Genomic DNA, 26,563 nt, shown 5'->3' on the forward strand with positions numbered 1-26,563 from the left:
TCAAATTACTAGAGGCTCACGGACTTCATCTGGACACAGATGTGTCTTGTTTGGCCTACAGACTTCTTTTAAATGGGTCAGTGTGCCAACATTTAAAAACCTGAAGGTCTCACATCAACGCTCAGATGGCTAGTTTCTCTTAAGAAAAAAGCGTAAGATGAAAGAATGACCTGGAAAGCTCCGGCCTGCCTGCCGGCTAACAGCCTTCAGCTGGTGTGTATTCCCCACGCCCCCGTCTGGCCTGTCACCGGCACTCCCTCACCCATAAGCCTTGCCTCCTGGGTCACTGGAGGCCCCCGAGTGGCACATGCATGCAAGGACGTGGAGAGGAAGCAGCTTCATACAGTCACGCCTTTGTGATGAGACAAGACCTGATTCACATCCTGACTCTGCCGTTCACTAGAAGCACTGACTTTGAACAGGTTAGTTCATCCCTGAGCCCGTTTCCTTATCTATTATTAAAAAAGGAGGGTGGGTGGGTGGGATATTAGTTGTACAGTGGATTCTTGTTATTCGAGGTAGTAATGCTCTATAGAGTCCCCATGATCACTGAACTGGCGGATACTGAACCACGGCTTCTTGGAAAAGCACAGGGTATACGTTCCTGCAAGCTCTGGTTAAATTTAGTCAAAGGGATCAAGACGTTCCTTATTTTATCAGGGTTTCTGTTTAAAGACGCCTCCTGTAATACACTCATGACCACAGCCCCGTAGCTCATGCCTGAACGGAGCTTCTCGAATGTACACTTTCTCCAGAAGACTGTCACAGCCTTGCACGAGGAGCCCTAGACCACACTTCAGCACTCCACTCGGGGGCTATTTTAAATAGTGAAATTGCAGGGGCGCCTGGGTGGCTCAGTCAGTTAAGCGTCTGCCTTCGGCTCAGGTCATGATCCCAGAGTCCTGGGATCCAGCCCCGCATTGGGTTCCCTGCTCAGCAGGGAGCCTGTTCTCCCTCTCCCTCTGCCTCTCCCCCTGCTTGTGCTCTCTCTCTCAAATAAAATCTTTAAAAAAACAGCGAAATAGCTACCAAAAAGCACAAAAATATGAAAACACCATGGCACCAAATAGACTACAAAAATATGCTTTTTTGCAGTATGAAAACTACAATAAGAAGGCAGAGCATCCTTGTTTGCCCTCAGCTGGAAACATGTGCTCTGGGGGACTCAAGAATCGGGTCACCCTGGGCACGTACGTGAAAGCACCATGAATATCAATCTGGGGATGATTTTAGCAAATAGGCGATTTTAGCAAGTAGGTGAATTCACGAATAGAGAATATGTGAATAATGTGGATCAACAGTGTGTCCTTCACGAGATCGCCCTGTGGCCTACATCAGAGGAGGGTCCACGCCGGATACAAGGCGCCGTCCCCAGGTGTCCCTTGGGTCCTTCCATCCCAGCCACTGGCGAGAGTCCCCTCTTAGCCTGTGCCCCCCAGCCGTGAACACAACAGGGTTTGTAAAAACACACGACTGCCAGGGGACTCCGTGGACCTTCTCGCGGGGGGCAGGGCGGGTCTACGGGAAATCCCAGGCGGCGACCGCCCTGCACGGGGCCGGGTGGGATTCCTGGTGCTTACCTGTCCAGCTCGCCCCGCAGCCGCTGGTTCTCACCCACGGCCATGGCACCCGTCCTCTGCTCCTGCTGCAGAGCCTCCCTCTCAGTGTTCAAAACCTTCTCCAGCTCATCCAGCTCCGCCTTACGCTTCAGCATGCCGTCATGCCTGTTGGAGGGGAACACACCCGCTGGGAGCTTGCCTGGGGCCTTCTTTTCCTCCAGGGAGCGAACTCCCCGGAAGACTATGAAGCCTCCCATAGAAAATGGGGTTCCTCTGGCGGCTTCTCTCTGCAAAGTGGAGGGGGACGGGGCAGGGAACAGACGGGGCAAGAGGCAGGGCAGCAGAAGAACGGGAGAATGGAGGCTGGGAGAGCTGTCTGGGCCAGGGATCTTCTCTAGCCCCACAGCAGAGTCCTCTTCTTCCCACCCAACAAGTCTCCAAGGTCCCTTGGATTCCCTGCCAAAGCAGCCCTCCCTCCCTTGGCCACCTGGGCACACCAAGACTCTGCTTTCTGCACTTGGAGCCCTTCATTTCGGGAGTTATAAATACATTACTAGGTGGTTCACTAAGCACAAACAGATCTAAAAGAAACCACAAAATAAACAGCTGAATTCCACCACACATAGCAGTTAATCCCTCTTCACTGGGGGCTGGGTAGGCCCTCCACCCTACCCTCCTCCCCTTGAGAACTGAGTCTCCTTGTTCTTGGTCTGTCCTGGTTGCGGGGACAGAGGCTTGCCTGGCGGGGGCCTAGCAGCTGCCAGAGGCCAAATCTTCATGCATGCACGTGTGCGTGTGCATCCACACACACACATGCACACCCCCCCTTCTCAGGAGCCCCAACCACAGCCCTCCCCCTTCCCCCTCTGCTTGGACTTTTCTCTCCTTCTCCAGCCTCCGTCTCCGTGGTTACTGCACAGCTGGCTCTGGAGGGCAGCAGAGCACAGGAGGGTGAGCTCCTGACCAGCCCGGGCTGTCCCTCCTGCCTGCTGGAAACATCCGTGTCCACAGAGGACTCACGATCTCCCTCAAGTCCAAGGCAGTGACTGACACACCACCTTTCAGCTGTCCCCGTTCAGGGAAACCCTCTTTCCAGACCCCCCTTCCTTGTCTGAGCTGTTCACACTCACAGACAGTAGGACCAGGGTGCCCAACCGGTCTGCACACCTCCGCCCCTGGCCCCCCAGCCCCCACAGCAGCCGCACTCGAACTGTCTGACTGGAGCCAGGACTTGTCGGGGAGTCAAACTCAGAAACGTGTTCAGGCGGCTGTTCAAGGACGAACTTCCGTGCGGCCTTTAGCCACAGGGCGGAGGCTGCCCCAATGTGGACAGGTGTAGGGCTGGAAGTGGGGGCCCTGTCTAGCTTTTCAGGTGGTGTCAAGTCATCCACGTTTGACAAACGAGGGCCACGGGCAGATGATTAGGGTTCCCCGAATCCTGCTTCCCTACTGTCATGTCTTAGAAAAGCCCACTGACCAGGGATAACTGTAACCACCGGTAACCACCCAAGTGCAGGACAGAAACTGTGTGTCTTGCTCACCAGTGAGTCCCGGGTATGAGGCACGGCACTCAGTAAATATTTATGAAGGGAATTAGGAAATGAGCATCTAATTTAAGTGTCAAATGAAGTGAATACAGAGCCATCGCCCGTGTCCCAGGTACCTACATTCCCAAACCCACAGCCCTGCTGCAGACAGACCAAAGGGGCCTCCAGCCATCTGTGCAGCCAACTTGAAGATTCGAGTGCCACCAGAGCTCAGCCCACTGTATTGACCAGGACCCAGACAGAGAACAATGCTCAATTCCTCCCTCAAGGCTGGTCCACATTCCACCTGCAAAACCCTCCCCCTTCTAAACGGACACTAAGAACATCATGAGGCGCTATCCTAACACATAACAGGACGTTAACGTAAGACACATAGGTGCCTGGTGAGCGGTGGGCATGGAGCTCATTTCAGAGCTCAGTGAATGCTGTTTGCTCCCCTTCCTGAGCCAATCGGGGAGGACCCCTGCCACGTCCAGACACAGCATCGTGCACACAGTACACGCTACGTGTCGCATGAACCCGGGACGGGCTCTGGAGAAGGGCGGAGATGGAGATGGAGATGCAGATGCCTGCACGCAGAAGATGCTGATTTTGGCTTCTCAGCAGCCCCTGAAGGAAGGAGATCTGGGTGGGTGAAGCAGGTGGAGGAGCCCAGAGAGAGGCAAAAAGGAAGCAGTGGGCGAATTAACGAACATCACCCCCCCGTGCCCTCGGCTTCATCAGACGCCCTCACAAGGCTCTGCCGGCCCAGTGATCCGGACGAGCCAAGGGAAAGGCCGCCCGCAGGGACACCTGACAGGCACACGATGTGGGTAATCGCTCCCTCCTATGCTGCGCCTGCGCCGTGTGCCCGAGCCCCTCTGCAGAGACACGGCTCCCTCCTGTGTCCGAGTCAGGTGCACGCCACCCCTCCCCCTCCCACCAGACTCCGGGTCCTGCCACAGCTGCCTGGGGGCCGGGGGCCATCAGGGGCCTGCCTGGGGCAGGAGCTCAGGCAACCTGAGCTGACAGAACGTACTGGACACCCACGAGCCTGGATTTGTCAAGAGTGCAAAATGAAGATATGTCCATTTCAACGTATGCAAATTTTAGATTAAAAAACGAAAGGAGGGCAGGCAGGTGGCGAGAGAGGGGTATGGCTGAAACCGACCTGGGGGTTTCACTCTACTGTTCTGTTTGCTTTCTATATATTCAAAAGCTGCCACAACTGAAGGCTGGAAAGCCAGCGTCCCACAGCTGGATAGGGAAACCAAGGCCCGGGAAGCCCAAGTAAGCACGTCACAGAGGACTGGCCGTGGTGGTGGTGGTGGACGTCCTCCTCATGCCCTTATGCCTCCTCCGGAGAGGAGGGGGGAGGCGGCGGGGGTCCTCGGGGAAGCAGGGACCCCGAGGCTGGGTTTCCCTGAGCTGGGATTCGCCGTGGCACCTTCTCCACGCGGGGACCCTCCTGTCACTCAGGCTCAACTGCACACACACTCAACCACTGAGCGTGACTCCCGATTTTACCTCCCTTCGGGAAAGTTCGGGGGTCCCCGGACAACGTGGGAAGGCAGGGAAGGCTCCTGGGCAGGGACGCGAGCCCCAGGGGCGCCCAGACGCCCGCACGCACCTCTCGCGGAGCTCCTTGTGCTCCAGCTCCAGGTTGCGATGCAGCGTCTTGAGGCAGCCGTGCTGGTGGATGAGGGCCTCGTACTCCGAGGACTGGCGCTCGTGCAGCGCGGCCAGGTGCTCGTGGTCCTGCAGCAGGGCCTCGTAGGCCGCCGTCAGCCGCTCCTGCTGCCGCTGCAGGGTCTCGTTCTCGCTCTCCTTGGCCGTCTGCTGGTTCTGGAGCAGCGTGTACTGCGCGGTGAGCGCGGCGCTCTGGGAGCTCAGGGTGGAGTTCTCCACCTGCCGAGAGGGAGAAGGGGCTGCCTCACAGACCCGGCGTCCCCACGCGCAACAACCGCGCCAACACCAGAGGGGACGCCAAGACCCCGGGGACCCTCGGGGCAGGCAACACCCCGCCGCCAAGACGGTTCTCTCTGAACTGCAGGAACTGCTCTGGGAAGAGGCTCATCAGACCGTCACACGGGGCTCTGTCCTGCACCCCTCCCCAAAGGTGACCTTTTGGGGCAAATTATGTCCTTTCTCGGGAGAAGCTCCTTGGGCGCCCTCTTTGACCACTTTCAAACATCTATTTTCTAGGACAAGTAGAAAATCAGTAACGATAGAGAACACGTGACCACCACCACCAGCCACCCTCACCGAACGGATGTTTACAGAACCACCGCCCAACAACATCCCAAACCGTCAGAAAACCGAGCAGGGAGCGCCGCCTAACTCACTCTGGGGCCAGAATGACCAACTGCAAAACCAAAGGCATCACCACCACCACCACCAAAACCATGAACCAGTCTCCTATTCTGTTATTTTAATAGGACCAACCCCAGCCCCTTTGCCAAATAGTTTCCTGTTTACTGTCCTGACCCACGCTGCACATTTTCAAACACTTTTCTCACAAACAACATTAATGAAGGATTAATTCATTTCCCCACAATCTGTTAACTGTAAATAAAAACCAACATCCTCAGATAGATGGCACGGGACGTGAGTTTTGCTAGAAGCTCCCAACAGCCTGGCAGCCACTTCATCCCCTACTTCCCTCATGGAGATTCAAAATTTCCATCAGCTTAAAAAAAGGCTCTGCCAGGTTTTAGAGTAAACGAACCTGGTTAACTCTGTTGAGCTCAATGTATCTGAGCCTAGGATCTCTTTTCCAAGACATTCCTAGTAAAATCTCAAGGAACAGACTCTGGGAAACAGACAACCCTACAAGGCAAAGCAGAGAAACCGAGTCCCCAGCCCTGCCCTCACACGCTCAGTCATGGAAACAGCTACACACCAGAACTACCTTCAAAGGTCCTGAGGCTAGGCACCCCCGTTTCCAATAAGCCTATGCAACACAAAACAAAACCGCACACCCTCCCATGCGTAGCCTGGCTTCCTGAGGAGCCAGCGTGCTGGGGCTGGTCTCCAGGAGACGCAGAGACCCCCCCTCCCCGGCCCAGGGCCCGCAGCACAGTGCTCACCTGCAGCTTGGCCGTCTGGGTCTGCAGCGTGGTGTTGTGCTCCTGCAGGAAGGCGCTCTGCTTCTGCAGCGTCAGGATCTGAGTGCTGAAAGCCACGTTCTGGGTCTCCAAGTGCTGTAGCTGTTCCTTGAGCAGCTGCTTCTCAGCCTGCAGGGCCGCATTCTAAGGGAGGCGGAAGCAGGAGGCCCATCAGACATCAGCTCGGTCAATGCTCACCGGCCCCAGGCATGGGGGCTGTAAAGAACCCTCAAGAGTTGACACTTTGGGCTCTAAAGCCAGAGTCCACAGGTTAAGAGAAGTAACATGTTTCCCTCTTGGAAAAGACGATCAACAGAATTGCAGGGGCAGGGGGAGAGAACTACTTTTTTTGGTATGTGCTTTCCAGACAGAAATGCATGCACGTAATGGGGACACTGCTTCCAACCTGAGCATCTGAGTGCAAGGCCAAGGTGAGCCGGGGTTAAAGCCGAGGCATCTCTTCTCTCTTTAATGCTTGTTTAATGTTTTCTGTTGAATACCCCGAGAGTGCATTTCTGTGAGCTTCTCCCACTGGACAGGGAGTCAAAGCCTGTGACCACACCTCACCCTGCTCAGGAGTGACAGCTGGTAGAATAAATGAGTTGTTTCATGAGACCGATAAAGACAGTGTAAAACAGGCCACCAACGGGGCCAGCACATGTGGGGTGTAGCCTGGTGCTGTCTGTCGCTAGCATGGGAGGTAGGGTTGAGTCTTTCTTACTTTTTTTTAAAGATTTTTTCATTTGAGAGAGAGAGCACAAGCAGGGGGAGAGGCAGAGGGAGAGGCAAACTCCCCACGAGCTGGGAGCCCGACATGGGGCTCTATCCCAAGACCTGGAGATCATGGCCTGAACTGAAGGCAGATGCTGAACCACCTGAGCCACCCAGGCGCCCCATAGGATGAGTCTCTTAAACTCCGTCTCCGCTTTCTCATCTGTCAAATGGTGAAAATCCTCACTATCTGCTTCACAATGTTGTTGGCAGAGTCAAATAAATTCAGGGGATTAGACAAGCACTAGCAAACATCTTCTGTAAAGGGACAGATAGAATTTTGGGGTTTGCCAGGCATGTGGGCGTCATTCCAACCAGGTACCTCTGCCACCACTATGGTGGGAAGACAACCCCACACAGTATGTAAACAAAGGGCGTGTCTCTGGTCCAATAAAACTTTATTGACAAAAAGAGGTAGCGGGCCAGTTTGTCAACCCCTGGGAAAACACTGTGGAGACAGAGGACTGGTGTACAAGCTACAGGCCAAGTCCGATGGGCAGGCAGACGGATTCGCCGTGGGGAAAACATGAATCCACCCCTTTCCACTAGAAAGGACAAAGATATCTCCAATGAAAAGGAGCTTATAGGACTTGCCAGGACAACTTAAGAAGTATTCAACTAGAGAAGGGGCGCCTGGGTGGCTCAGTCGGTTAAGCGTCTGCCTTCAGTTCAGGTCATGATGCCGGGGTCCTGGGATCCAGTCCGGCATCGGGCTCCTTGCTCATCAGGGAGCCTGCTTCTCCCTCTGCCTCTCCGCCTGTTTGTGCTCTATGTCAAATAAATAAACAAAATCTTTAAAAAAAAAAAAAAGTATTCAACTAGATCTGGATAAATCTCAGCAGATTCTGACATCCTGGGTCCTTTACACGAATGGTGGCCTATCAATGGGACAATCAATAGGGCACACTGGCTTGCTCTCTCCCTCTCTCTGAGCGAAGGCAGCAGGGGCAGCCTACTCACATTCCGCTCCAGCTCGATGGCCCGGTCCTTCACTCGGAGCAGCTCCATGGTGGCCTCCTTGTGGCTGGGCCCCCAGGACTCCTTCCCCTCATAACCAGTGACCAAAGTCTCCACAGGGTGCTTGAAAGAGTTCTGTAAGTGCTTCCCTTCCTCCCGGTTCTGCCTGAGGATCTCACACTCTGTCTTCAGCTGCGGGGTGTGGGAACAAGAAAGCAGACTTGGGGCAGGAAGTAGCCGGCTCAGAGCTCCATGTTCACAGCTAGAGGACAGCCCCGCAGCAAACTCGATTCCTCAGCATCCCTAAACCCTCACCTGGCACTAGGGATAAGCCCGACACCCGGCTTTTGCTCTATAAGGAATGCACACAACCCATCCTGTGCTTCCCCATCCTTCCAGAAATCTGCCTCAGTCCCAACTTTAGCCACATGACCCTGGCAAATCTTCTCGCTTCCCTGAGCCTCAGCTGCCCACTCCATAAAATGGAAGCGAGCCTGGGGAATACAGACCAGGGGATGTTATAAAGACCCTTCCAGCTCGAGAACTGCTTTTCTCTAGATTTCCTTATTCAATCACACAGCCAAGAAATGTGCCAAGGCTTCAAAAAGAAGAGCTGGAAAGCATGTATGTGCCAGGAGCAGACATCCTGACCGAGCCCCTAGGTACCCATGCCTGTCCCATCTGAGGGTGCCCACGAGACTCTAGGCCTCTGCTTGGTCCTGATGCTCACAATCTCACACGGGCTCTCATCAGTGTCCCAGATCCTGCCTATCAGACTCAACGCAGCTCTGGATGTGGCCTCCTCTGCCCCCAGACCTCTGATTCACTCTGGTTCCGTCCGGCCCCGGTGCGTAGGATTCTGATGGTAGCGCCCGTCAGAACCCCGTGGGTCAGCACATCTGCTCCAGGAAACGGGCATCCAACGGCCCCTCTGCTACCCAGGTGAGGGGCTGGAGAAGGTGAGGCAGGGACCTCAACAGCTGGGACTCACAGTTGGCCCCAAAAGGGGTCACGTCTTACCACCTGGAGTTCATTCTGTAACTGGTGGTTCAGGCTGGTTTTCTCTTCCATCTGTGCTTCTAAGAACACAATCTTTTCTTCTTTCATGGCTAATGTTGTTTTTAACGCTGACTCATTTCTGCCCTCCGAAATATTGAATTTTCTGAAAAATACAAATATACAGTACTATTTATCTGTCTCTTCTGCCCGCAAGCTCCCAATCTCCCAGCTTCCAACACCTGTCTCCCCCAATGAGCCAGCTTCCTTTGTAATTCTGTAGCATTTGGCCCAGGAAGAACCGTACGAGCCACAACCCATCACCAGAACCCTCCCCAGGGCTCCCCACAGACACACACCCATGACACCTTCAAATGAAACATGACTGCTGCAGTTTTATAGGCATAGTCTTAGGGAGGGACTATCGTGGCCATTTCACAGATGGGAAAACCGAGTCTCAGAAAGGTTAAGCAATTTGCCCAAGATCGCACTGCGAGCTAGGTAAGTGGTCAGTCTGCGTGGCCTTTCTGCCACACTGACTGGGTGTCACGTCATCCATCATGTGGATCTTGTCAGTTACAAGTCCAGCAGAAGTCCACGATATTGGATTTCCTTGAAAAATGAGATCATTTTGGAAAGAATTGCAGGCAGAGATCACAACAGTTAAATTTTTGGGGCGGGGGAGAGAAACGAATGGGCAGGTGGCGCGCAGAGGATGCGTAGGGCAGTGAAACTAGCCTGTAGGATCCTGTAAGTAGATACAGGTCATCACACACGGATGTGCAGCATCAGGAGTGAGCTCTACTGTCAACTGTGGGCTCGGGGCGACGGTGGGTCGGTGGGGGCACATCGAGTGCAACACGTGCACCGCTCTGGTGGGAGAATCTGATACGGGGGAGGCTATGCCTGGGGCGGGGGGTGGAGGGCATTCAGGAACTCTCTGTACCTTCCCCTTAATTTTGCTTTGAACTTAAAACTGGCTCTAAAAAATCTATTTTAAAACAATTCAGAAGCCTTTCCACTGCACAAGAGAGTCTCCTTTCCCTCCTCCCTGGGGATCTCCAGGAAGAAGCCCCATCCCATAAAGGACACCAGCCCTTTCCAGAGACCACGTGACAAGCAGCCCCGAGCTGCACAGAGCGAACTGAGCTCTGGAGCTGGGGGCGTGCAGCGCGTGGCCACGGGTATGCGCTGTGAGAGCCCACAGACCCCAGCAGGGAGGTGCTCACGTGTCGCCATGGCCGCTCTCATCCTGCAGCAGCAGCTCCTTGTGGAGGCCAGCCTTCTCCAGCCGCTGGCTCAGTTTGTCCAGCTCGCTGCTCAGCTGCTGGCTCTTGAGTTTCTCCTGCACCAGCTCCTGCCAGGACAGGGAGAGGACAGGGAGAGGACGGGTGGGACGGGAGCCCAGCAGGGAGGGCCTGGCACAGGCCCTTCTGAAGGCTGAGCAGCTGCCTTCCCGGGTCATAGCTGACTCAGGTGTCCTGAGGGCTGAGCAGGCAGTTCAACGGGGACATGTGAACCCCAGGGATGTCTTCCAAAGGTCAGGGAAGAGACACACGTTCCCAGCCTCCCGGCACCGAAGGTGACCAGACTACATGGCAACGTGTCCAGGACGTGTGTCTGCAACACCCTGTCTGTTGGCCTTTGAGTAGGAGGCCTGGATTCGGACAGGATTGCCTTTTCTGTGGAATAATGTAATGAAATACTTTTTTCTGTAGCGAATTCCCTGCAAGAAGTACAAGGAGAAAGATGTTACTTTAAGCCCTGGTTCTGGTTCGCTTTGCACAAGCGGGTGCTCTCCCTCAGGTGGGTCACCTCCTGGAGGCCCACCTTCCTCCCACGCGTCTCAGGAGCTCTCCAGGCAGGTACCGTGCTCTGCCTAGGGCCACAGCTATCGGCACACGAGCCGACCCCCCACCAAATCCTCAGGCCTGCCGTGGCAGTGTGACAGAGTGGGGCTCGCCAAACATTCCGCCGGCCCCCCCCATTTCCCAGCCCCCCTGCAGTTGGTGGGCGGTTCTGGCCAGTGAGCCGCAGGCGGACGTGCCGTGGGCCACTTCGGGCTGCAGCACAGAGGAGCCCGCGTGTGACCTCCCGGCTGTCTCTCTCCTGCCACGGCGACTGGCCAGGCCCCGTGCTGGGGCGGTGGGAACTGCGGAATCACAGCACAGACGGCAGGGTCCCGGGGAGTCACTGGACTCTCGTGAGTGAGAAGTCAGCCACGGGTGTGAGGAGCCGCTACGATTCTGGGGTTGTCTGTGACCACGGCGTAACCGATGTGAAGCTCACAGAGACAGGGACTAGGGGTGGTACTCCTGGTTTGGGTCTCCCCCCGACAGCACACGGATCTGCCTGCACCATCGTCTGTACGCCTTTTAGGACACGGAGACGGCTGTGTGGTCACCAAATCTCTTCCCTTTTCCTCCCTGGCACACAGCTAATGCACATTTCCCCGGCTCACCTGCAGCTAGATGCGGCTGAGTGACCGCGTTCTGCACAGGGCACTGTGGTCCCTCTCACTCACGCTCTCCCTCACCCACATGCTGCCATGGGACGGCCGAGCCACAGGGTGGCAGAAGCCAGGAGCCTGACTCACTGCATTTACGGCTGCCCGTGAACAGCCACGCTGGGCTCCTACATGCGCGGGACCTGACTGCCGTGCTGGGCCATTCAGATGTTCAAGTTAGTTTTGAAAGCAGTTTATTCCCTGCTCCCCCCACCCCCCTGCCCCCCCAAATACTGAAGGAATGCTCAGATGACCCATGCCATAAATATTGGGGGGAAAAGTAGGACATACACTTAGCAAGAAACTTTAAAATGTTCACGCCCGGGGTGCCTGGGTGGCTCAGACGGTTAAGCGTCAGCCTTCGGCTCGGGTCGTGATCCTGGGGTCCTGGGATCGAGCCCCACATCGGGCTCCCTGCTCCACAGGAAGCCTGCTTCTCCCTCTCCCTCTGCCTGCCGCTCCCCGTGCTTGTACTCTCTGTCAAATAAAAAATAAAAAATCTTCAAAAAATAAAGTAAAATGTTCATGCCCTTAGATCCTATAGTTTCACTTCTAGAAATACAACCTGAAAAGAGAGAGATGTATGTGCAAGGATGTCCGGTGTTATTTAAAATAATGAAAAAAACTGGAAAACCACCTAAATGTCCAAAAAGTAATTGCAGTAAATCTACAGGATCTATTGGATTAATACCTCGCAGCCATTAGAAATCCATGGCTTAAAACTTACTTGCTATAATAAGAAAAGGTATAGTAAATAAAAAAGCAGAAGAGGTTAGGATGCAGGAAAGCAGGATGCCAAGCGTGTATATATACAAAAGCACACGGGAAGTGATGGGACAAAACGAGCCACACTGTGAGTGGTGGTTATCTCTGGGCGGGGAGACTGTAACAGGGGATGTGCCCTTCGTTCTTCATCCCTGCAGACACCATCCTGTGCAGAATCAGGGAGGACACGCACAGGCCCGCTTCTGTTTGGGAGGCGCACCACCCAGCACGCCCGTGCGACTTGGGGTCCAGGCACCAACCATGCCCCCCCAAGCCCCTCACCGTGGGGGCCCCACCACAGCCACTCACCTCTCGCAGGGTAGTGAGCGTCCGCGTATGCATGGTGACTTGCTTGGTGAGGTCCCTGTTGTCCCTCTCCAGCTCCTTCAGCTTGCTGGCCGCGTCCCTGCAGCGGGCCAGCTCCTTGTCCAGGGCGCGGCTCTCCTTCTCGGCGGCGGACAGCTTGGCGGTACTGTCGTCCAAGACCGCGTCCTTGAGCTCCACCTGCTGCCACAGCCGCTTGGCCTCCTTCTCCAGCAGCTTCTTGTCCTTCTCCAGCTGGGCCACCTCCTGCTCCAGGGCCTTCCTGTCCTTCTCCGACCTCTCCAGCTGCTTGTTGGCGAGCCGGAGGGCCTCCAGGTCGCGCTGCAGGGCCTGGTTCTCGGCCTCCAGCTCCCTGAGCTCCTGTTCCAGGGCCTGGGCCTTCTGGTTGCTGCCCTCCAGCGTCTGCTGCAGCCGCAGGTTCTCGGCGCTCACGCCCTGGTAGCTGAGCTCCAGGCGCTCGGACTTCTTGCTCAGGGCCTTCAGCAGCTCCACGTTTTTCCTCAGCTCCTCCTTTTCCCGCTCGAGCTCCTCATTCTCCCGCTCGATCTGCGCCATCTTGGCGCCAGTGAAGCGCATGGTCTCCACCATCCGGCGCAGCTCCAGGTTCTCCTCGTCCAGCTGCTTGTTGTCCCGCTCCAGACCCTCGAGCTGCACCGACACGTTCTGCAGGGTGTCCAGCGACTTCCTCAGCTTCCGGTTCTCCAGCGCCAGGCCCCGACTCTCGCACTCCAGGGCGTCCACCTTCTCGGTGGCGGTGTTCAGGGAGGCCACCTTCTGGGCCAGTTTCTCGTTCTCTTTCTCCAGCCGGTGCAGCTCCTTCTCCAGCTCCTCGACCCGCTCCACCTTCTCCTTCACCTGCTCGAAGTCCTTGTGCAACTGCTGCTTCTCGAATTCCAGCTTGCTCAGTCTGCTGCTGGTCTCCGTCACCGTCTGGTGGAGGGCTTTGTTCTCCTTCTCGATGTCCTTCGCGCGGGCCTCGCTGTTGACCTGTGACCTCTCCCGCAGAGACCACACGGCCTGGTTGAGATGATCCTTCTCTTGCTCAAGATCCTTGATCTGCAGAGAAACAGAATGGGCACGACATGGCGGCTGCATGGATGTCGTCCAGTGATCTGGATCCAAACTGGAAGATGAACGTGTAGGCCCCTGAGAGAGCGCCCAGAGCCGTCCCACTGCTTCCCAGGGGCCCAGTATGGATACCAGGTAAAGGGCACTCATGCCTTAGTTCAAGCCAAAACACACCCACAGCAGCCAGAGTGATTCAGAAACATAAGCCCCAGCTCTCCCTCGGAGACAGAAGAACGGAAGAGATTTCCCAGGTACTTTTCACCCTGGCCGGCAGGACCCCCACGACCTGGGCCCGTCCACCTGTGGCCTCCCCTTACACCACTCTCCCCCAGCAGACACTGCAGGTGATCTTCCCTCTGCCTTGAACACTCACCATCCTCCCCTCCTCGCGCCGCCCGCCCCACCGACCTTCAGCATCCCTGGGTACTCCTCATCCTCAGGGCTCAGGGCAAGTGTCAGCTCCGTGACTCCTACATGCCTGGCACCCCACAGGACGCTCTCCCTGGGCATCATGACCTTCTTCCTGCCTGCAGCTTGGGGGCGGCAGAGCAGGAAGAGATAGGCTTGCCTTCTGGCCGGCATCCCTGAGCCACTGCACCAGCACTGAGCGGCCCACCCTGGGACTTCTCGTAGTGTGAGCTAAATAAAGCACGGAGGCTGGCCAGGGCTCTCTGCTAGGACACAGTGGACATTTGCAGCTGGATCAGTTCCTTGTCCTGCGGGGCTGTCCTGCGCAGTGCAGGACATCTGGTAGCAGTTCTGACCTCTACCCACATGCCATGAGCACCTTCTCTCTCCTCCTCTTCCAAATTACAACAATCAAAACCAGGCCTACCGATGTCCCCTGGGAGGCTAAATCTGACCCCCTGTTCCTCCACGGTCGGTTGAGAACTGCTGGTTTGAGGTGCAGCTAAGCTGGGCAAGCAGTAACTCACGTATCATTCATCCAGTACCAGGAAATGGCCATAATCCTGGACGCTCCCTCTTGCAGGCGGGAGCATTCGTTCGTTCTGGAGGCACCTACCTGCCTGGCTCTGTCAGCCTTCAGGTTCTCCATGTCACTCTGCAGCTGTTCCTTCTCTTTGATCAGCTCCTCACTGAGGGTCTCCAGGTCCTGGTTGCTCTGCTTCTCTCTCTCCAGCTGAGTCTGTAACTTCTCAATCTGTAGAGCCCAGAGACCCAGCCCGTGCAAAAGTCAGCTTCACAAGGTGAACTGCACTTTAAGATCAACCAAAAACCTGTCAGCTTCACAGAATACTTTACTAGGTCTCTTCTCGAGGAAAAAATATCTGGATGGCGTTCCGTAGTGACCTCAGTCCTTAGCCCACACCTTGCACTTCCAGCTCAGGGAGGAGGGGAAGGTCCTGGGCACCAAGCCCTCCTCATCCTCACTGCCATGTTCTCAACCTCCTCCAGGTCCCTCGCTTCCGTCTCAGGCCTTGTCCACCCACACGAGGGTCGGACCACACGCTCCAGGGGCCACCAGCCACCACCGTTGGATGCCCTGAGGGGACCTCCCACTCACCCACCTCCCTACCCTCTCCTCCACGACTGCCACCTTGGTTGGTGATGGTCCTGTTCACCCAGCTGCTCGGAGCGGCCTTCTGATGCATCTCTCCTTCCTCTTGCACCCTCCAAGTAAGTTCGTCACCACGTCCTGTCCTGTCTACCTGTGCCCCCACCCCCCCACCTGCCCATTTGCCTGCCGCAGGCCAGACCATGTTCCATCTTGCCTGGTCGACCACCCAAACCCCTCCCGAGCACCAAGCTCTCCTGCTGGGCCCCACCAGCACCCAGGCTTCCTAAACATGAACTACCTAGCTCAGGGCTTCTCACACTTTATTGTGCCCGATGCCCAGAGCGTGGTGGGTGCAGTGCCCATGTTGCTGTTTGCAGCGCGAGGGCTTCAAGGGGGCTACTGCCCCTTCCTGCCAACACTGAACTCCTTATCCCTGTGGACAGCAGTTGGGAAAAGGGCAGTGACTGGTGTCAGAGGGACAAAAGTTCAGAGTCTGGTCCCTTGCCACTAGCAACAGGACCACAAGTTTCTCTGACATGGGGCCAGCAGTGTCCATCTTCATGAGCTTCCATCAGCACGGAGCGCTCCTCACACACCTGGCAGGCGTCGGGTGCGCCAGCGTCACTGACCTCCCTGAGAGCGAGCTGGTGGTTATTACTGATCATCGCACGGAGGGCGACTCTGGGCCAGAGGAGCTAAGTGATTCGCCCAAGGCCTTACAGTAAGCACAAAGCAGAGGTAGGACACACGCTAGTGGGCCACCCCAGCCCTGCTCTGGTGCACAGTCGGGGGGCCTGTGGTGTGCACCCCCTGCCTTCCTAGCTCACCCCCTGACCTCACTGTTAATCTTTTACCCCTCTGTCCCTTCTCTCCCAGAGAAAGGCTTCCAGTCTGAAGACATGATTTCCCCACATCCCACCTATCACTGCTGGATGCTCACCGTCATCTCTCTCCCTTTCTGGTTCTTTCTGCCATGGAACTGGAGCCCCGATTCTTACCCATCCCCGAGGGACCGCAGCGACCCTGGGGGAGCTCATGGGGCTCAGCTGTGAGCCGGCTGCCAGCCTGCTAGCCCAGAGAGGGCTTTCTGTCCTTCCTTAAGCACCTGGCTCAGGCTGTGGGCTCCCAGAGTACGTGGGTGCCAGGGACCTTCCTCTCAGCCCTGGGGCTGCATGCACCCCCAAAGGGTTGCCCTCCTTCCTCTGAACATAAGGATTCTTTACCTCTTGGCTCAAGGCATGAACTCTCATGATATCAACACAAAGTTACAGTCACGAGTGGGAGGCAGTTTCTCTAAGGTCCACAGAAGTTCCATAACTTAGAGGGAAGATATTAACTTTGAGGAACGATGGTTCCCACAGACATTGCAAATCTAAGCAAGCTTGCAGCCTGGGCTATACTCGGGATGGTTGGAGAGCCAGGCTGGCACCAGGGAGTCTGGGCCTCCAGGTCACTGTGTCCCGGCTGGCCCCTGTCCCTCCCTGGCCGACACCTCCTAGAGTGGCTATGGTGTGAGGACTTGTCCCAAGGCTGTGCCCACCCTTGCTCTATGAAAGTCAGTGTGAAAGCCGTGTCCCCTGTGGGCTTCTGCTGGGTTGGTGGTTCACCTACTGACCAAGAAACGGCAGCTGGTGGCTGAGACACACCCCGCAGAGAGAAGAGCAGAGTGAGGTGACCAAGGCTGGGGAAAGGAAATTCAGGGTGAGCTGAGCGGCTCATCCCTCCAGCATTGTGTGCCAGGCTGTGGAGGAGAAAGTATAACCACCCGTGCCGGGTCAGAACAGATCCAGCCAGGCCCTGGGCAGGCTGAGCAGGACCAGGAGGAGAGGCGGGAGGACCTTCTTCCCAGGGCTCCTGGCTCCAGACACAGGATGGCTCCGGTCTGGGAACAGTGGCACCTCCCTTTGACCAGGAATGCTGTGCCCCATGCCTGTGGCAGGGGGGGCTGTGGCAAGGGAGGGCGGGTGTCCCCCTGGAGAACTGATGCAGAGAGGAAGCGAGGGGTGGGGGCGCTGAGAGACGGGGGCTCAGGAGTAATGCTGGGCAGGCAGCACCCACTGCCAGTCCTGTCTGCAGAGGAGGGGCCAGGGCGGACCCCGAGGGCAGGGGAAAGTGTGAGTGGTCACCTCTGAGGCCGGCTGGGAGCTGGGCCAGCGAGATTACACGGCCGCTTTCTATGGCAGATCGTGAGGACCTGTGGAGTTGAATGTTCTCATCTCTCTAAAGGTCACTTTTTTTTTTTTTTTATCTTGGTTGAGGCCAGACTGCCATTTATAAAGACGTTTCCTGTGCTAGGCCCCTGTGAATCTGAAACCCCAAACCATCTAGGTGCCTCCCACTTGCTGCTCAGGAGGAGCCAGGACTCGAGAGGGGGAGCTTTCCATTGTCCTCCGGGAGACAACAAACTACCTGGCACCTGCCACGCTGCAGGGCACACAATGCTTCTGAGGCGCGAGGACGGTGAGTGACGGAGCCGGAGAGGCCCCTGGAGGGGACTAGAGAGACCGTCCCCCCCGCCCTGAGCCTCACCCCGACAGGAAGTGCCCGCAGAGCCAGGACCAGGGGAACCCAGTCTCTGGCCTGCAGCCCGAGCTCCTCCCCCGCCAACGCAGCCTCAGTACGTGATGCCGGTGGCACCTGGGGTGGGACGGACAGCTGGACACCTGAGCGTCTGTCCTGCGTGGTGCTCGGCAAGCAAGAGCGCTCCTGCCCTCTCCCTCAGGTGGGGTCCGGCGGCTGGTGTGTTCAGAGCCCATGGTGCAACTGTGCCGTCCGGTGTGGGTGCGGTGTCCCGAAGCCCCGGGACCCACACGTGGCAACAATCCCTAGCTCTCGACGGCCCCCTCGTGCACCTGAGGCCGCATCCCCTGTACGAACGGGGGTCCTCGCCATCACAGGGCAGAGACGGTTTGCAAGCCTCTGTCTGTCCTCCCGGAGGTCTGGGTTCTACTGCGCTAAATCGAAGACCCAGCAGTTGTTCTGAAAGGCAAATACAACTCAGCCATCTCTTCCTCATCCCACAAACCAAGAGAAAGAAGTGAGCTCTGACCTGGTTTTACCACCAGCAATGCCCTAAAACCGTCCACCAGTGTCCTGTACACAGGCACACACACGTGTGACTTACATCACTGCTCCCTCACCCCCGCGCCCCATCCTATGCTTTCTAATAGTGCATTTACTCCGTGCCAGACCCTTGACCTACAGTAACTCGTATCATCCTTACAACCCCCGTTAACCCCCTTTCACAGATAAAGACAACAAGGCACACAGAGGTCAAGTCACACGTGGGTCACAGCCTCAAAGCAGTGGTACAGGGAGGAGCCTCACCGCCTCTTAACTCGTCAACGATTCTCCCGTCCCTCTATTATAATTAACTGCGGCTGCACGGGATTCTGCATTTCTCCCAGGCTGCGCACGCTCGCTGACACCTAAATGCTCTGCCCGGCCGTATATTACAGACAAGGGCTGGGGGGGAAGGTCACCCACACCTGGCTGGGGTTACCTTCTTGCTGAGCTGGTGGTTCTCCTTCTCCAGCTCCCCGCACTTCAGGCTGTTCTCCTCCAAGGCCAGCGACGCATCCCGCAGCCCCTGGATGGTGCTCTGGAGGCTTTGGTTCTCCTTCTCTAGCTTCAGGATGCGGCTGGAGGCACATTCGTTCAGCTCAAACACAAACGACTTCCTGGAGGCTGAAGCACAAAGTCGGGTCAGAGGCCAGGTTCCAGGAGCCTCTGCTTCCACTCTCTACCCCCAGCCCTGAAATGAGGCCATCAGCCCCCATACCCTACATTTGAGGGGCCCGAGAGGGGCTCCCAGGGGTTAGCTGGGTGCCTCATCCCCAGTTCATGTGGTGCTGTCGTGGTCAACACCTGAGAGTCCCTCTTAGCCAGTTACAGTCCTTCTGCTGGCTCAGCTGGGTCTATCAGGGGAGCAACCCAGAGCTTAAGAAGAGAGCAGGCCATGGTGAAGAAGGCAATGCAAAAGTTACAGACTGACGGATGGGAACCGTTTTTTACCAAGCTGCTAACCTGACTGGGCAGCTCAAGGACTGTAGAGACCAAAAGAGATGGCAAATCGGTAACATTTCTGTGCCAGCTCTGGGAGGCTCAGCAGGAGGGGCACGGTAATCGACTAGTTATGTCTGCCATGAATGGTAAGGTGGCCGTGTGGGTACGTATGCCCAGTACGTGCCATCCTTCGGACAGGGACTTTGTAATTCCACAACTGTATTGGAAAAAAACGAGATGGTATGTGTAAACTGGTTTAAAATTCTAAGTGAGATGGAAATGTGAGTTAAAGACCTAAAAAAGATTATCTACTCTGCTTTGAAGTAGCTCAAATACAAATGAAGAAGGGGGCACAGAACCAAGAGTTACGAACTGGAGTTCTTGGCCCCCTCCTGCCACAAGCAGGTGAATGACATTAGGTAACTCGGGGGGGGGGGGGCTTTTTTGGAAAGGAAAAAGGAATGTATGTGAAAGCCCTTGAAAGAAGGGACTGTGGAGGGGTGGCCGGGGCGCCTGGGTGGCTCAGTCGGTTAAGCGTCTGCCTTCAGCTCAGGTCATGACCCCAGAGTCCTGGGATCGAGCCCCTCGTTGGGCTCCTTGCTCAGCGCGGAGTCTGCTTCTCCCTCTCTCTCTGCCCCTCCCCCCTGCTTATGCTTTCTCTCTCTCTCAAATAAATAAAAAAAATCTTAAAAGAAAAAAAAAAAGGAAAGAAGAGATCAGGGTTGTCCCGTCCTCATCTGTCCCATGAGTGGTACCACCGGCTCAGCTCTGGGAGCCTTACCACACTGTGGTTGCTAACACAGCCTCCCCCACCTGCTTCTTATCATCACGCCAAGGGCTGGAGGTACATAGAGGGATGGCTTTCCTAGCAACCACATCAAGCTGGACACAAAACGTGTGCGTTCAAATCCTCTGTCTGTTCATAAGAACCAGAAGGCATCTGTATCCGTCTTTAAGTTCTCCTCATCCAGCGAGGACAGCAGGACAGACCCAGCAAGCCAGGGTGTCCTGTAGAGCCCAAGCAACAACAGGCATGCAGCAGAGGAGGTGGATGGAGCGTGCACAGGGCTGACCATCCCAGCGCCGACACACATGCATGGAGGGCTCGGCTTCGACCGCGCTACAAATGCAACGAGCCTGACCAGAGGCCCCAGTGACTCAGAACCTGTGACCACTCAGACAGAACCCCTGCAGCATCGATGGGAAAAATCACATTTCTAAACTGTGGTCAAATACACAGAACATAAAATTTACCATTTTAATCATCCTCAGCGTACAGCTCTGTGGCATTAAATACATTCTCACTGTCCTACAACCATCCCCGCCATCCACCTCCAGACTTTGTCATCGTCCCAAACTGAAGCTCTGTGCTCACAGCATCAATGTGAAGGTTCCACGAGTTAAACAATGGAACTGATTACAAGCCTCATTTCCTCTTCAGTGAAAGGCAGTGCCTCAGAGACCATGATGAGGACCCAACAGCTTATCAGAAAAACACAACAAAACAAAACCAATGGCTTGTCACCGAGTGCTATGCTCATTAGCAGCCCCAGCCATCGGGAGGCGTGGGAAAGGGGTGCATGTGTGTGCATGTGCGTGTGCATATGCGTATGTGCGTGGGGGGGATGGGTTCTGATCCGACAAGAGGAAAGGTGCCCTTTACGGAGTGCCTGTGGGCCAGGTACAGTGTAAGGCTTCGCGCCTCCTGTCACTGGAAACTCACGGCAATCCTGTGAGGCGGCTTCATTACCCCCATTTTGCAGGTAAGGAAACTGAGGTTTAAAGGAGGTCATCTAGCCAACTAGCTCTGACTCGAGAAGCCACCACACCACACACGCACAAGTACATCCTGGCTTTGTTCCCATTATGCCGCCATTCAAACCAACACCCATTAGCCCCCAGCTAAGCACTAGGAGTTGGGACCACCAAGAATAAACCGTCATCCTTGACCTGAAAGGGCTCACAAACATACTTAGTCTGAGTCGGTGAGGCTTCCGACCCCATCAGCCTCCCTGGTCTCTCACCAGAACACTTGTGTTTGGTCTGAGACTGTCCTAGGCAGCCCGCACCACTTCTCTGCTCCACCAGGGGGCAGCGGTCCTCCCCAGTGGACCTCAACTCCCAGAGGAGGGGATCCGTGTGACCCCCTCCCCCCACAGCACCGGGGCACCAAAGCACGGATGGAACTAACTTCTCACACAGATTAATAGTTTACTCAACTGATTTTAGGTTCGCAGCCCGAAGACGAGAAATACCCAGATGCTCTCAGCAACCTTTCCATGATGCTTAGGGATGTTTATTAGAATCGAATAAGCCACCCCTAAACCAGCCGAATGCCCTACCAACGCTCTGTAAAGTTCTAAGTAAACATTAACTCGCACTATCAGGTGCATGAGTACTATTTTTGAACAAAGGAACTGGCTTATTGTTTGCCCAGTGCTGGAGCTTCCTGCTGCAGGGCTGACTCCGGCCGCACCCACCTTCCCCGGGCCAACACCTCGTCTGGGGTGCTGGGCAGTGGCGGCCGTGCAAGCACGGTGGGGAGAGGAAGAGGCCCGGGTCCAGCGAGGAGCTGCCACTTAGCAATCCCCACCCAGAGAGACAGAAAACAGACTGCATCCATCTTGCCCAATTATGCAAATGAACAGAGGAAATGATGCCCGGGATACATCTACAGTGGAGATTAATGACCACTGGGGATGTCACCTGCCATCCAGAGCTTTCAACCATCCACAGATAGGCCTAAGATGTCCTCTGGGGGTCAGCATGCTGTAATCTGGAAGCTCCTAGGACGGTCCATATGGGAAATGAGAAAGCTGGGGCAACACTTAATTTGCTTCTCATGTCCCGACACTGAGCCTGCCAGACACCTCATGTTCTCCTTGGGGAGAACTGTAATGAAACCGTTCCAAATGGCACTTGAAGAACTCCTATTTACTTGGGGAGGAAGGACAGACAGACATGGAAGATTCTGAGCCGAGTGTTCAGCTCCCCGGCTGAGGAAGGAGCTGCAGCCAGGCTGGCAGGAGAGACCGGGCACTACCCACCATCGGACAGCTCTGCGTTCTTGGATAGCTGCTCCAGTTCCCAGCCAAGGTGGGCGGACTCGTTCATGCTCTGCTTCTGGGCTATCTCGAGCACCATATTTTCCTCTAGCAGCTCCTCAATTCGCTTCTTGTCTGTGTCCCGGTCCTGGTGCAGAAAGAGGGAAGGAGTGAGGCCCCAACCCCCAGGCACCTGCCCTCCTTCCCCCAGGACGAAGGGACTCCATACACCTGCTCACTGCCAAAAAAAAAAAAAGAAAAAAAAACAAACCCCACAGCTGCAAGGAAATGTCTGCAACCCCGCAGCCAGCTGTGAGAGTTACAGCCACTGAAAGATACCCTGCCCTGGTGACCTAGGTGACGAACAGAGCCCTGAGGTCTCTAACTGAATGCTGTCTAGACAAAGCAGGGCTTTAAAGCAAGTACCGTGAGGACGGGCGGCTTTGTGGCCCTTGAGCGGGCCCAACTCGCCCTGAAGAGGCTCACGAATCACAGCTCAGCCCACACACCGCGAAGGCCAGCCGAGACCCTTCTTGCAACACACACACCCGTACATCCATCTTTACAGGAAGGCGTGAGCAGTCAACTGCTGCCCCCTCCACGGCCCCCCGGGCCACCTGAAAGCGCCCCAATCTGTGTGGGATGTGGTGACAGAAGCCGGCGGTACCAGTTCCAGGTCGTGGAGCTTGGACTTCAGCTGCAGGTTCTCTTTCTCCAGCTCGTGAACCTTATCGCCCCGGGCCCGGGCCGCGGTCAGCTGCTCCTCCAGCATGGCCTTGGTCTCGATTAAGATGATGTTGTCTTCCCTCAGCTCCTGCTCCGCAAAGACACACGCGAGAACCATCAGATGAAGGCACCTGGTTCACGACAAGGCCTCGAGGCCCCAAACACACGCTGCAGGGGTGAGGCCGCTGCACTGGGGGGTGGCGGTGGGGGGGCAGGGCCCCACCTCTCAGCACCTTCACCTCTCCCACTACGCCAGGCCAGACAGGCGTTCATCTACTGAAAGAGAAAATCCACGCATCAGGAAGATGTCTGAATTCAGTGTCTCCTCCAGCGGACACTTCCTCGGTGTCTACTTCATGCCGCCCGTGGTAGGAAGGCGCTTGGCATTTATAACCTCATCTTGGCAGACAAACGGCCACTGCCGACAGACACGGGACCTTGCCGAGCCCCGTTTCCTTAAGCAGGAAGAGGTGGGGCTGAGAAACGGTCCCAGGCTCGAGAGCTGATTCTAGTCCTCCAGATTCAACACGTATTTCGTGATCAGGGTCCTGGGAGAAAGGAGCTATTGAGATCAGCTTTCGTTCCATACCCAGAACATTTTACGTACGTACTCTTGGATGAGCAACGGTTCTCAGCAGCTTCCTGGAAAGGGGGAGTCTCTGAGACTTAAGTCACAAACAAATGGGAACCCCACAACTACATACCACGCACCCTGAGTGTTAGGCACGTGCCAGGTGTGGAACGTGGTGGCCATTTCCTCGCAGAGCCCCTTCATGCATGAGGGGCCGCTGGACACTTACACCTGCACCAGGCGGGGTTCAGCTCATTCACCCCATTTCTCCTCCCCTCCCCACCCCAGTTATGGGGCTTCTTGATCTCTCCTCTCCCCAGAGCCCTTCCAGCACCATTCAGTATGTTGGGGGGACTGAATGTCCCCAAATGCCTTCACAGTGTGCAAACACATACATGTGGGGATGTGCCTACTTTTCCTGGTGGCAGTTTTCAAAGGCTTGCCCCCCCCCCACCCACTGCATGTTCATTTTCCCTGCATCAAAGATTCTCGGTAGAGGGGAAACCACGTGCCTTCTGGTCAGTGGTCACGGTTCTGATCAAAGGCTGGTGGCTGTGAAGGGTTTAAGACTCAGGATTACCTAGGTGCCCTCTCTCTCTCAGAGACCCTGTCCACTGTGCGGCTGGCCCTGCCCCTACCTCCCTCACTCGTCCCAACAGCCCCAAGAGGGAGGCAGGGACAGTCCCTTCCTACAGATGAAGAGGCTTACTTGGGTAAATTAAGAAATGAGCCCAAAGTCACAAAGCTGGCGAGGGGCGAAGCTGGGACTTGAATTCTGGCCCGAGAGCTCCAGACTTGTGTTCTCTCCACTGCCCTTGGCTGCCTGCAACCCATCCTCAACGGGCTCATGGGGGAGAGGCCCCGACCAGCAATAATGAGGTGAGCCAGAGAACACAGGTGGGTTTCAAGCATAAGAAGCCTTGGCCCTCCCTCTCTGGCCGCTGCCCCCACTGTTCACACCCTGAGTTCCAGAAGGCCCACCCACCAGCTCTCCCCACTATCACCTCACTGCCAGGCCCTCAGCTCCTGCAGCACAGGCTGTCCCTTCAGCCCCACAACCAACTCCTAATCAGCCTGCAAAACCCAGCCTCAGTTGCCCCCTCTGAGAAAGGCTTGCAAATTCACTCTGTCCTTCCTGCTGAGCCAGGTACTTGGGCTCCCAGAGTGCCCGGGACACACCGTGAGGGAACATGGCCTGCCCTTCTCCCCCAGACCATAAATTCCTCAGGGTAGGGCTGTTCCATTTCTGCTCTTGTGGGCCTCAGAGATGTGTTCAATAACACCTGTTGGCTGATCATGCCATGGGGGGGGAGCAGTTAGAGGGCATGTGACATGGGTCCTGAAGGACTCAGTGACTTCCAACAGGCAGGGATGAATAAGGGTGCCCCGGAGTGAAATACAGCATGGAACATGATGATTCTAACTACTATTCAAATACAGCTCCATCTTCTGGCCTCCACCTCAACCTCCACCATATACAAGGCCACAGAAATACCTCAGCTTGCCTTGTACACCCCACTAGCTCAGAAGCGAGAAACCAGATCCGCACGAAGTTGTGCCCAAGCTCCTACAGCAAGCCACGGGCTCAGCCCCGGAGGCCTGAGAATCCTTATTCCTCATCCCTGGGCAGCTGCCCGAAGCCACCCCGCCCCCCTGCAGACCTGACCTCGACTGAACCGGGACGCTATTTAAAGGCCTGACCCAGCCCTGCGAACAGCTGAGGGGCCACATTTAGGCAGTCACAGGCCAGGCCTGACGGCTGGTCCCCCAGGGGCTCGAGAGCAGCCACTGCTAATCTGGCCCAGTGACCGGGAGCAGTGACTGGGGATGTGGGCTGATAGGCTCCAGTTCCCAGGCCTGCCAACTCGCTGTTAGCTGGCGGACGTGAAGCAAGTGCACGTCCCTCCACCGGGGATCCCTCCCTTTCTATGACAGGCACCCCGACGGGGCTGATACAGAATCAGATGCAATAATGCCCGTGAAGTACTGCGTGCACGGCGCCTGAGGCCCAGTGAGCAGGTTGGCTTATTTCCATGGGGTCGCCTTGACCCCCAACGAGCACCAAACATCAGAGGCGGTGGTGGCAGAGTGGGCTGGGGGAATGTGGAATCGAAGACACAACCGGTTCCTCCCCACCGTGCTCAGACCGCAGTCCCCAGTGCATCTCTCAGGCATCTAGAGCGACCGAAAGCCAGCCCATTAAATTACACAAAGAAACACAAAGTCACAGGTGGAAAGAACATCAAGGCTCCAAGGTTCTCACTCCGTTCCCTGAGTACGAACATTCCCCGCTTACGGCACGGATGTCCGATTTCCCATGTGGACTGCTGGAGGCGGGGCCCCCCTCTGCCCTTCCACTGTCACCCCTCCTCCCCGAATCCCATTTCACCTCTCCCCTGCACCCCCTTAGTCTCTGTGAGCCCCCCTCCCTTATTTCCTTCCTCTTCAAGGCTGAGGCCCTGCAGGCAGACAGACACATTTCAATGCCAGGTCCGCCTCCTTACTGACAGGGCAAGCTGCACGAGGTATGAATGAATCCTCGGCTTTCTCATCTGGAACAAAGGAGGGGAACCTGCAGCGGCCGCTAAAGCTTGTGGGCCATCATGAGGTTTATGTGTGATGATGTGGCTGGAGCTTAGCCGTTCCTGGCACGCTCCATAAATACAGTTCTTACTGCTCATCTAAAAACCTTGCTGTGCACCACCCTGGGCCAGAACACAGCTCCGTATTTTTGGCTTTTCAGGTCATCAGTTTCTGTCACAACTCCTCAACTCTGCAGGTGTTATCAAAAGCAGCCACAGAAAACACGTGCATGGATGGATGCGGCAATGTTCCAATAAAACTTTATGCTTACAAGAATGGATGGGGGGCCGGATTTCACCTTTGGATGGACTGGAGTTTGGCCATCCCCAAGCTATACAACATGCTCGACTCAAGCTCCAGATCAGTGAGGCACAGACCCGGGCTTCCAGGAGCTCCCGGTGTGGGTGGGACATAGGAACACACATCATCCCAGCCACATAGGATGAACACCGCTGGGCGTGTGCAAGGGGCCTACAGGAAATGTGAAGCTTCAGAAGGCCCCGGGATGCGGCCCGCAGAGCTTGGCCTACCCCCTC

At 55.9% G+C, this 26,563-nt stretch overlaps 1 protein-coding gene across 1 annotated transcript in view; it reads right to left on the reverse strand.

The window, feature by feature from the left end:
• The window catches only part of CCDC88C (coiled-coil and HOOK domain protein 88C), a 124,202-nt gene that overhangs the window by 24,587 nt on the left and 73,052 nt on the right, over positions 1-26,563 (reverse strand). Inside the window, exons 11-21 of the mRNA XM_036097516.2 lie at positions 22,815-22,961; positions 22,151-22,295; positions 18,601-18,785; positions 14,604-14,741; positions 12,497-13,567; positions 10,146-10,273; positions 8,941-9,082; positions 7,924-8,112; positions 6,175-6,336; positions 4,716-4,993; positions 1,581-1,724 (exon numbers count right to left, since the gene is read on the reverse strand). Coding sequence (XP_035953409.2) covers positions 1,581-1,724; positions 4,716-4,993; positions 6,175-6,336; positions 7,924-8,112; positions 8,941-9,082; positions 10,146-10,273; positions 12,497-13,567; positions 14,604-14,741; positions 18,601-18,785; positions 22,151-22,295; positions 22,815-22,961 — 2,729 coding nt within the window. The remainder of the gene's footprint in view (positions 1-1,580; positions 1,725-4,715; positions 4,994-6,174; positions 6,337-7,923; positions 8,113-8,940; positions 9,083-10,145; positions 10,274-12,496; positions 13,568-14,603; positions 14,742-18,600; positions 18,786-22,150; positions 22,296-22,814; positions 22,962-26,563) is intronic.

The sequence above is a fragment of the Halichoerus grypus genome, chromosome 8, assembly GCF_964656455.1.
Source record: "Halichoerus grypus chromosome 8, mHalGry1.hap1.1, whole genome shotgun sequence".
Lineage (NCBI taxonomy): Eukaryota > Metazoa > Chordata > Mammalia > Carnivora > Phocidae > Halichoerus > Halichoerus grypus.